This window comes from Pimephales promelas, chromosome 21 (genome assembly GCF_988280905.1).
Source record: "Pimephales promelas chromosome 21, fPimPro1.hap1.1, whole genome shotgun sequence".
Lineage (NCBI taxonomy): Eukaryota > Metazoa > Chordata > Actinopteri > Cypriniformes > Leuciscidae > Pimephales > Pimephales promelas.
The window spans coordinates 2,103,234-2,114,692 of NC_142789.1; the positions used below are offsets into that span (position 1 = coordinate 2,103,234).

General features: G+C 36.0%; 2 protein-coding genes across 3 annotated transcripts; both read left to right on the plus strand.

Moving 5' to 3' along the window:
• Window positions 1–586: 586 nt before the first annotated feature.
• On the plus strand, window positions 587–5,149 carry b3galt6 (beta-1,3-galactosyltransferase 6). 2 transcript variants are annotated; one of them, XM_089125132.1, is made up of 3 exons: window positions 587–909; window positions 1,637–1,743; window positions 2,791–5,149. In XM_089125132.1, exon 3 carries the CDS (start codon window positions 2,798–2,800, stop codon window positions 3,800–3,802), a length of 1,005 nt encoding a protein of 334 aa, XP_088981258.1. In that variant the 5' UTR covers window positions 587–909; window positions 1,637–1,743; window positions 2,791–2,797; the 3' UTR covers window positions 3,803–5,149. The 2 variants fall into 2 exon arrangements, with proteins under 2 accessions (XP_088981258.1, XP_039519173.2); XM_039663239.2 differs by lacking the exon at window positions 1,637–1,743.
• A 1,558-nt stretch (window positions 5,150–6,707) lies between these two features.
• tmem167b (transmembrane protein 167B) lies at window positions 6,708–10,925 on the plus strand. Its single transcript, XM_039663230.2, has 3 exons — window positions 6,708–6,866; window positions 7,845–7,976; window positions 8,058–10,925. The coding sequence occupies exons 1-3, from the start codon at window positions 6,857–6,859 to the stop codon at window positions 8,138–8,140; spliced, it is 225 nt and encodes a 74-aa protein (XP_039519164.1). The 5' UTR covers window positions 6,708–6,856; the 3' UTR covers window positions 8,141–10,925.
• Window positions 10,926–11,459: the final 534 nt, after the last annotated feature.

Below are 11,459 nucleotides of genomic sequence, written 5' to 3' on the forward strand. Positions count from 1 at the left end.
TAGCTTTAAACCAACAATATTTTTTTACTGTGTATTTTAATCATTTTACTTTGTTACTAAAAATATAATTCCTGATATCAAGAACTCAGCTCACTTGTTGAAATGTTAATTCTTTCTATCTATAAATGTATTACAACTTGGACTTTCAAGCAAGTATTTTTTTAAATATAAGTAATTACATGATGTGTCGATTAATTAATATAATTAAACGCAAATAAATCGCACATCCAATTTGACTGAGAATCACCCCTAAAAGATTATTTAAACTCATTATTGTGTAAAACAACAAATAAAGCATTACAAAAAAATAATCACAGAAAAAAAAAACGTTTTTGGCTGAACCATAATTAAATGTTTTATTTTATTAATATGGAAATATGAAATTAGGTTTTAATGAAATTAGTGTAATAATTAAAAAATCACAGATATTTTTATAGGAATTTTAATTGAAAAATTAAAACAACTTTTTTTTAATTACATCTTTAAAAATTGAGAATGTTGTTATGTTGCGATATTAAACCAATGATGTAGACGCAATCATCCCTTCCGCTAGGTGGCGCAGGTCGTCAACATAGATGTCTGAGCATTTCACTGTGCAGCTTGTGAACGGGAAGTGCAGTGTGTGTGTGTAGTGTGTATTTTGAGTTGACTGCTGAGATGAAGAAATAATGACTATTCCACACTTTCCACTTTAGTCTGACCTTTTTAGTCGTTGCGGTAACGTTTAGGTCTGTGCGTTTGCTGTGTGTAGATATTGTACGTGTTGTTTGGAGGGGCAGAAGAAGGACAGATGTGACATCTCCAGCACATCAGCTGCTGCTACTGCAAAACAACACAGCCTCTCATGAAAATGATGCACAGGAGGAGCCATAAACACAGTAAATGATCACTTTGCCGGAAATCTACAAGGTAATTTGCTTTGATGGGTGATCAGTCTTAAGTGGCTCTGTGCACTGTGTGGTAATGAGGTTGATTTTGCTTTAATCTGTTTCCTCAAAATAACATACATTTTTTTAGTTATTCTGTCATTATTGTTAATTTAGTTGACATGCTATACTTAATTCAAATCGGTAATGTTTATTTTATGATTTATTATCGGTCCATGCAGTTGTAATGGTCTTATTAGTGGAGGGTATTTTGAAAAATAAAACATCTAACGTTACAGTTTAGCGTGAGTGACTGCATGACATAATTGTACTTTTAAAAATCAAGGTCAACTTAAATTGACCAGTGAATTAAAGAAAAAAGGTATACAAAATGTAAACAACAACAAAAAGTTTTAAAATGTCATTATCATGTAGCATAGACATATACACTAGACCTCACCTGGGGGTTCTAAGCATGCGTCAAAACCGCCGCCATCTTGGAACAGGGGTCTTGTCATAGAAAGTAGCCAGGTAACGCTGCTATCTCTGCCTTTACTTCGAATTCATTGATGGTGGTGGACTTTTGTGCAGCGTATGATGTTCACGGATGAAATCTGAACTAGGAAGAATGTTTTTTTTTTTTTTTTTTTTAATTAAATTTTTTTTTCTCTCTGGAATCAATGATAAATACATGTCTGACCGTTGGAACAAACCAAAAAAACAAGAAAAATCGCATTCATGATGATTTATGGTGATTTTATTTGCGTTAGACCTGTGTCTACTACATTGACGCTGATGCATTAAAGTGGAGGGGCTCCCCTGTTTCAAGATGGCGGCTCTATTGACGCATTCGTTCTAATGAACTGCCGTATCCAAGGTGAGGTCTAGTGTATATGTCTATGATCATGTAGCCTGACCACGTCAGACTTCCTACTCCCGCTAATATCATTTCGCTCCTGTCTACGGAGCAAAGTGAAGTAGCAGAGTCTGGTATTACCAGGCTAATTATCATGTGCCTGTTCACACCAACACGAATGTTTAGACGTGAATACGTTAGGTGTAGCCTATTATGCTGTCTTTACTTGCTATCGGAATTATCGTAAATACTAGTTTTCTAATTAAAAAACTGCACATAAAGTCATAATCATGACTTCAGAAGTGGGAAGTAGGACATTTCTGTTCACTCTCTCTCTCATATTCACTCTCACAGTCTGTCCAAACCTGATTATTTGTATATCCAATAGGAATCTGAACTAAAATTATTGGCGTCCACATTGTGTATTAGAGCCCGACCGATAAAGGATTTTGAAGGCTGATACCGATACAAATATTTGTTGGTTTTAAAATCCGATATTCCGATATATCAGCCGATATTATTATTATTCTTATTTCAGAAACGCACAACAAAATGTAAATAACAGATTGACAGTTGACAGATTTTAGTTTTAACTAAAATAATATGATAATGCATTTTAAAAAGAAAGTTGTTTCTATTGTCTCAACAGAACAGAGGAACATCAAAATATGTTAAAGTTCTGATAAATTAAATAATAATTAGTCCCTACATTGCCTTATAGTTATAAGCTACCTTATAATTACAATGTCAGCTTGCTTAACCCTTTACCTGCACTTTTTGACAACACTCATGACATGGTTGAAGCGTGATTCGTCTGTTTTTATTTTATTTTTGAAATATTCATTTATCGGCCATTATAACTGCCGATACCGATATTTTAATATCGGCTGATAATATCGGCCTGCGTATCGCTACTGTTCGGATCTGACTGGGTGTGTAACAATATATCGAAATACAAAAATGGAACAATATGTATTGTGGATAAAAATGAACCTACTTTAATGTTGCACACTTTTTAGTTAAGGCTGGTTTTCAAAAGTGATGAAGTGTTTTCCTTGTGTTCCTCAGTGACATCATGAATTTGGTCCGTCTCGTGTGTCGTCATAAGACAGCCCTGGCACTCTGTGTCCTCTTCCTATTTGCCGTCGTCCTTTTGTTCCTCGCCAAATGTACGTCTGAGACGCTGAAGCCGGCCGAGTCCCCAGGGGTGGCGCCGCGGGCCGAGTCCCGGCAGAAGCAGCCGGCGGGGCCTCCCCGTGCCAGAGAGCTCTCGGCGTTCCTGGTGGTCCTCATCACCACGGGGCCAAAGTACACCGAGCGTCGCAGTATTATCCGGAGCACCTGGCTGACCAAGCAGGATCCCGAAGTGCTGTACTGGTTTGTCGTTGGCACAGAGGGCTTACCCGCCGAAGACCTCCAGAACATCGGAACCGAGCAGGTCCGTCACCGTGACCTCCTCTTGCTCCCTGACCTCAGAGATTCGTACGAGAACCTCACGCAGAAACTGCTGCACATGTACTCGTGGCTGTACCAAAACGTGGACTTTAAGTTCGTTCTGAAGGCCGACGACGACACCTTCGCCCGCTTGGACCTCCTCAAAGAGGAGCTGAAGACCAAGGAGCCCAGTCGCCTCTACTGGGGCTTCTTCTCCGGACGCGGGAGAGTGAAAACGGCCGGGAAATGGAAAGAAAGTACTTGGGATCTGTGCGACTACTACTTGCCGTATGCTCTGGGTGGGGGCTACGTGCTCTCCGCCGACCTCGTGCACTACGTTCACCTCAATGTGGGGTTTCTAAAGATCTGGCAGAGTGAGGACGTTTCCTTGGGTGCGTGGTTGGCCCCGGTGGACGTGAAGCGGCTTCACGATCCACGCTTCGACACGGAGTACAAGTCGCGCGGATGCAGCAATAAGTACCTGGTCACACACAAGCAGAGCTTAGAGGACATGTTGGAGAAACATCAGACACTACAGCGAGATGGGCGCCTGTGCAAAGAGGAGGTCAAACTGAGGCTGTCCTATGTTTACGACTGGAGCGTCCCACCTTCCCAGTGTTGCCAGCGGAAGGATGGCATCCCCTGACTCTCACACCCCGTGATCTTGTGTGTTTTTTTCCACTTGCTATTTATTTATTTATTTATTATCAATGTCGACCTGAAACAGGTTACTTAAAGGAGTAGTTCACTTTAAAAAAAAAACTTTTGCTGATAATTTACTCACCCACATGTCATCCAAGATGTCCATGTCTTTCTTTCTTCGGTCGAAAAGAAATTAAGGTTTTTGATGAAAACATTCCAGATTTTCTCCATATAATGGACTTCAATGGGGACCAAACGGTTCAAGGTCCAAAAGACAGTTTCGGTGCAGCTTTAAACGATTCCAGGCGATGAATAAGGGTCTTATCAAGCGAAACGATCACTCATCTCAAGTTTAAGTTTTATAAGCTCAATTGGTCGCCTTGCTCTGTTCTGTGATGCGCATTCGTGACTCTCCTGTTCGAACTCGTTCATCAAAATGAACAAATCTTTTTTCGTGTCATTTGGTTCATTCAATAAATGAATTGACTCGGAAAAAGATTCGTTCATTTTGAGTCACGAACGCGCATCACAGAACAGAGCAAGGCGAGCATTTGTGCCTATAAAACTTAAACTTTATTTATTTATTTTTTTTTTAATGAGCGATCGTTTCGCTTCATAAGACCCTTAGAATCGTTTAAAGCACTTTGAGCCCTTTTTTAAAGCCCTCTTTTGGACTTTGAACCGTTTGGTTCCCATTGAAGTGCATTATATGGAGAAAATCCTGGAATGTTTTCATCAAAAACCTTAATTTCTTTTCGACTGAAGAAAGAAAGACATGGACATCTTGGATGACATGGGGGTGAGTAAACTATCAGCAAAAGTTTTTTTTTTTTTTTAAGTGAACTACTCCTTTAACCTTTTAAAAAAGGCTTTTGCAATGAGAATTATGGGTGAGGGTACAGAAAGCTGCTCTTCTGGAAGTTTAAGCAGTAAATGAGATGGTCTTTGAGTCAGTTTGAGTCTGGGAAGTGATCAATGTTTCTGCTGTATTCTCTCAATACACCTTCTGTACTTGATGTCCACTGATACAATTTCCCAATTGTAATCCTGAATAGTTTAGAGTGTATATTATGTTGTAATAAATCGACATAAGAATTGTGAACCAGACGGAACAGCTTATTAATAGGAAAGAAACTTGAAGATAAGTTCACCTAAAGTATTTTGTCCATTTGTGATAAAGAACCTGAGATGGTTTTCTTTGAGATTTGCCATATGACGATAAAGCGGTCTTGAGGACTTGGCTGCCAGGTTTGGCAGTATTATTAGTATTTTATGTGATGTGACTGAGTTGTAAATAATGTACCTCAAATTTTATTAAACATTTGTTGGTTCTGTTTTTACACCAAAGCTATCGCCTTGTACGAAGTTTTTTTTATAAAAAATAATATAAAACAAAAACTCTTATGCAGCCTCATATCCAAGCATTAGGATGCAGTCGCATCACTTTGAATGGTGGAATTCCCCTGACGAAATGAAGTCATCTCTATTAGAATCTGTAATTCATGCATTTCGCATCAGAATAAACTTTGTTAAACTTGGAACACACAAAAAGAGGATTGGCAGTGAAGCGACGCAACCGATGCTGGTGGTAGGTTACATGATAATGACAACATAGCGGATATAGTACATCCAGATTACATTCATTCTATATAGAAAATACTTTTGTTGTGAAGTAAATACTTTTTCAAATTTCGGACGCGGCCGTTGTCAAATAACGGACGCCATTTAAGAGCGGAATAAAATTTTCAGATTTTGACTTTTACACTGTTGACCCTTCCTTTACTACCCCATACCCACCCCATACCCATCCCACTAAACCAGTCCATTACCATAACCGTATCCCACCTCAATAGCAGCTAAAGCGTTTTGCAATACAATATGAACTCAATAAGTACATTTTTAAATGTATTTTTTTAAATATCATAAAATTATCCATTTTTGATATTTTAAATTTTAAAACAAAACTTTTAACTGATAATTTACTCACCCCCACGTCATCCAAGATGTCCATGTCTTTCTTTCTTCAGTCGAAAAGAAATTAAGGTTTTTGATGAAAACATTCCAAGATTTTCTCCATATAATCCTGATTCAACTCGTTCATTTCGTTCGTTGAATGAACAAAATGACACAAAAAAGATTCTTTCATTTTGATAAACGAGTTTGAACAGGAGAGTCACGAACGTGCATCACAGAACAGAGCGAGGCGACCATTTGAGCTTATAAAACTTAAACTTTTATTTTTTTTTTATTTTTTTTTTAATTGGCCGATCGTTTCGCTTGATAAGGCCCTTATTCATCGTCTGAAATCGTTTAAAGCCCTTTGAACAGTTTGCACTGAAACTGTCTTTTGGACCTTGAACCGTTTGGTTCCCATTGAAGTCCATTATATGGAGAAAAATCCTGGAATGTTTTCATCAAAAACCTTAATTTCTTTTCGAAGAATGACTTCGATGACATGGGAGTGAGTAAATGATCAGCAAAAGTTTTGTTAAAAGTGAACTACTCCTTTAAGATCTCCATATCTCTGGGATAGAAGAACCATCGAGGGCCTTTAAAATGAAGATACCAAAAAACAACAACAACATTTGTTAAGAACCAGAACGTAAAAGGATATCAAGATATCTTACTTCGTTCTTAGGCTACAGTTTACGTAGGCTTTACCCATTTGCACTGCAGTGCTAAAATTTACGCTGCTAAACCCATATTGTTAATATATTTCAGTGTACAAGCAGAAAAAAGTGTTTATAGTGAATCAAATATATTTAGCAGGTGGAATAAGATTCATAGATCCACATGAACAATTTTACCATGACAAAGTTGTCTTAATACTAATAGTAGCCTAGTAATACACACTGTAACTGTGGTACTGGCAGCATTAGGATGGACACATGTGCCAAGTCGAGACAGCTTTTAATTTGTATGGCGATTTCCCAGAATTCCGTGGTACCGGAAGCGTTCGGGAAGCCTGTGCTGTCGATGCGGAACTGATGAAGACAGTAAATAAAAAGGCTTTGGCAACTTGCGCTTCATCTCAACACGGGATTTAAAAGCTGCAAAAATGACAAACGGTATGTTAATAAACTCGTGTTATGAGGTGAACTGGGTGGTGCTATTTTATACGTCAGAGAGCGATGAATGCTGTCAGTCAGCTGAGCTGTGTGTGTGTGGACGTGGCTCTCATAGGGCCGCAGCTGATTTAACATTTAACGTTACTGCAAGCTTTTATTAAGTCACGAGCAAGATATCTTAATGCAGTGTAAATCAAAATAAAATAAAATATGATCGTTGACCGGAAGTGTCGTGGTAATAGACTGTCGGTAACGTTAGCTAGCTAGCAAGCTGAGCTCAACTTTAACAGCTGTAAGTTAGTCACACACACACAGGCTGTAAACATCGTGTCATCACATTTACATCTCGTGTACACACATTTTGCTGTTAAAATATCAGCCCTCATACTAATCAATTGGTTGGTTGAAACTCACTTTGCAAGTACAAAAACGCCACATTAAACGCGATGTTGAGGCTTTCCATTTACTTTCTAGATAGATAGATAGATAGATAGATAGATAGATAGATAGATAGGAGAGAGATAGATATATAGGACTTTATTGTCATTGTATGCAGTGTTGGAGCAGTCCTCTCCAGATAGCAGAATAGATTAAAACATTTTTAAAAATATATACAAATATAAACTTATTTCCTTATACACATACATATATAAAACATACACAGGCTACATACTGTCTTTGATAACTGCCTTAAGAATTTTGTGTTTTCTTACTTTGAAAAATGGGAATGTGTTTGAACATTTGTTAGTAGATTAGATTTTTTTATGATAGTGGAATAGCAGTTAATGTAGCCTATTAAAAATAAACAACTATAATGTATTTAATGTATTAATCACCAACAGTTTACTCATGTATGTAATGACCCAGGAGTCTCTAATAATATTTTATTATTTGCTTCTTGTAACAAGCTAATGTAAAAGTCCATTAAAAACATATCTTGAAATATTTGAGGGTTAGTTGTGTTCTTTGTTTTCACAGTGTACTCTTTCGACGGCATTCTTGTATTCGGACTCCTCTTCGTTTGCACGTGTGCGTACCTGAAGAAGGTCCCTCGTCTCAACAGCTGGCTCTTGTCTGAGAAGAAAGGTGTCTGGGGAGTATTTTACAAAGGTAAGTGATGTGCAGACCTGCGACTGAAGACCGCTCTCCTGCAGTGATACTCAGTGATGTTTCTTCCCGTTTTCTCTGTAGCTGCGGTGATCGGCACACGGCTTCACGTCGCTGTGGCGGCGTCCTGTTTGTTCATGGGTTTTTACCTGATTTTTCTGAAATGACCTGGACAAATCTGACTCTTGGACACTGGACTATGGAAAGTGCTGGCAGATGTCGCCCACTCCTGAAGACGACGACGACGACGCACAGAGACCCGACTCCACCTGCAGCTTAACACTGGTTCAGGACCTGCTTTCCATTTCTGTACATGTTTGACTTAAAGATTGGATTTTGGGGAACTCGGTCGTAGATCAGAGTGAGGCGGTTATTAGGAAATGGAAATGAAGCACCTATTTAGGGATTCAAACTTCACATGTTTTTGTGTTGTTCTCTCAAACATGCACATGTTTTGCTTGGGCTTATACGGGGTTACAGTAAAGAAGGTAGAAACAAACAATCTTATCTTGTACAATTATTGAATATATGTTTTTTTAAGCTATTTTAGGTTTTTATTGTCATAACTGGCTTTACTTTAGTTATCCCAAATGTTTATAAAGACCTATTGTTTGTAGCATGATAAAATGACCTAAAACGGTTTTCAATGTTTCACGTTAAAGTGGGCAAATTGAAGAGGAACCATAAAAGCAATTTAGTTTAGTAATTGCAGTGTACTGGCTCAAAAAAAAAAAAAGCATAACATTATTTTTTGATATTACATATGTGCCTAGGGACTTTAATTTTATTATATACAGTATGTAAAAGCAATGTTGCGTTCACGCCATGCCGTAATTACTTAGTCTCGAGACTAGGGCTGTCAAATGATTAATCGTGATTAATCACATCCAAAATAAAAGTTTGTGTTTACATAATATATGTGAGTGCACGGTGTATAATTATTTTATATATATATAAATACACACACATGCATGTATATATTTAAGAAATATTTTCATGTATATACTGTATATAGATTTATATATAATTTAAATTATATATAAATATTTTATACATAAATGATATTTTTTTCTTAAATATACATGCATGTGTGTGTATTTATATATATATATATATATATATATATATATATATAAAATAATTATACACAGTGCACCCACATATATTATGTAAACACAAACTTTTATTTTGGATGTGATTAATCGTGATTAATTGTTTGACAGCCCTACTCGAGACGTAGACATTCACGTCAGCAAATAGCAACACTATCAACTCCTAAATGAATCTACAGCGGTCACATGGGACATGTTGGAGCTCGTAGAAAAGTCCCATCGTGCAAGATCTCCACGAGGAAGTAAACGCTTTGAAACGACACACACCATGTGATTGCATTCTGAGGATGTGTCTGTTTGGTTTGGTTTAATAAATACACAACTAAATAGACTTTATAAAGATAAACCACAATAAACATAGACATGCCATGGCAAAATAAAATGCACTACAATTTAAATCTTTAACATTCATGAGGCTTTCATTATTATCCTTCCGGTTTAGCGACCTTATCATTTATCTTAGGAAATCAAACTTTTTCAAATATTATGTTATATGATATTACGTTAAAATATGATTATGATTCTGAAAGTTTCTGTAATATAGCCTTAGAATGCTAATTACATAAACCCTCTTTTCTCGTGTTGTTGCAATTTTGTCTGTTACGCAGCACAAAAATGTAAATGCCAAGTCGTTCTTTTGTATTTATGCATTCAGTTGTGTGTCCTAAATCCAATCCAATGTACAAAAGTCAACAATTGAACTAGCCTCTTTCGGCCTGTAAATGTACATAGTCATCCTCTAAAACTGCTCTATACAAAATTATAGTTGTTGGGTGTTCATATTTGTAAACATGTGGAACATAATAAATAATTGATATAAAACCCTATGCAACACAATACTAATATGTGTGAAGAGGTGTTTCTTGTTCATATAAATAGTGATAGCCGATTAATCTGAACGATATCTGCCGATAACAATAGTTTGATCTTCTTAAAGGGATAGTTCACCTAAAAATAAAAACTGTCATAAATGTCTCATCCGTGTGTCCTTCCAAACCCGTAAGACTTTGGTTCATCTTCAGAACACAAATGAAGATTTTTTTTTTTTTTTTTTTTTTTTTTACAAATGAAGATCTTTAATGAAATCTGAGATATTTCAGCTATGCAACTATTAGTTTGATGCTTTAAAAAGTTCATGGAGAGATTGAAAAACGAATCCATATGAATTGAGCGATTAACTCCAAAATTTTCTGATGACCAGATTGAATTTAGGCTTATATTTACATATAAACAAACATTCATAACACGTAATGAACCTCATTGGTTCTCACACGTGAGCATGCGTGAGCTTCTGTTTACCACAACTGAGGGCTGTTCCATAAAACAAGATTAGAATACAAGCCAGGCTAATTTTGGTAAGTCAGACTTATTTTTGCTTGATTCTGTTTCACAAAGCAAACTTAAAATAGTTCAAACTCGGTTACTCTAGCAACTTATCCTGGGAAACTGGTTGTTTTGTAAAAGATGCTAAGAAAAGCGGGGATTAAAAATAAAATAAAAATTGAACAGAAGTAGCCTAATTAAAAATTGTTTTAAGAGACCAGATTTAATAAAGATACAAAATATAGCGTTGGGTATAGAACCTATGTAACCTAATAAAGATGACATACTTATTTACAATGCTAATAATTACTATATATGTATATATTTATTTATTTATTTTTGGAGAAAGCAAGAATCCCCAGTTTTAAAAGATTGGTTATAGATTTAGTTTCTAAAGTATACTATGGAGAGGATAACACCAATTAAAAGCAAAAGTATACATTTTGAAAAGATGTGCAACCTACTCATTTGCATGTTGCACGAAGGTAAAATAAATATGGAGCTACATTAAAAAAAATATATATAATAAACGGTTCGAAGGTAAAAAGATACTTTTAGCATTTCCTTTGACATGTTTAGTTTATTTCCCCAACAGTTTATATTTGTTTAATTATCTCCTCTCACATTTAATTATGTATATAGTTATTTATGCAGGAATATGTGTATTTATTTATTTTATTTGCATATTTATTTATACATTTATCTATGTCAAATTTTGTGGATTTATTTATATATGTACTTAGTTATTGTTTTTGCAGGTTTCATCCTCCATAGTAACTCTCAAAGATATTTCTGATATTGTGATGATTTAGTTTGAATGATTGCTGATTAAAGTAGGCGATATATAATAACTCCTATTCTTGTTCTTAATGACATGTCAGCTCTAGAGGTCCAGAGGTCAATGGGTTACATTATATAAATTCAAATTTCTGTACTGATAGCCAAAGAACTGACTTTGCAAAAATCTTCATATGCCATAAGATATCAGGCCATATATACAATTAGAACATAAATATTATATTATTATCTGTGTATTAAATAATTGGTGTGA

Coding starts and splice junctions, on each gene's coding strand:
- b3galt6 (XM_089125132.1), top strand. CDS start 2,798: ATGAATTTGGTCCGTCTCGTGTGTCGTCATAAGACAGCCCTGGCACTC.
- tmem167b (XM_039663230.2), top strand. Junction 7,977..8,057: donor CTGGGGAGTATTTTACAAAG/GTAAGTGATGTG, acceptor TTTTCTCTGTAG/CTGCGGTGATCGGCACACGG.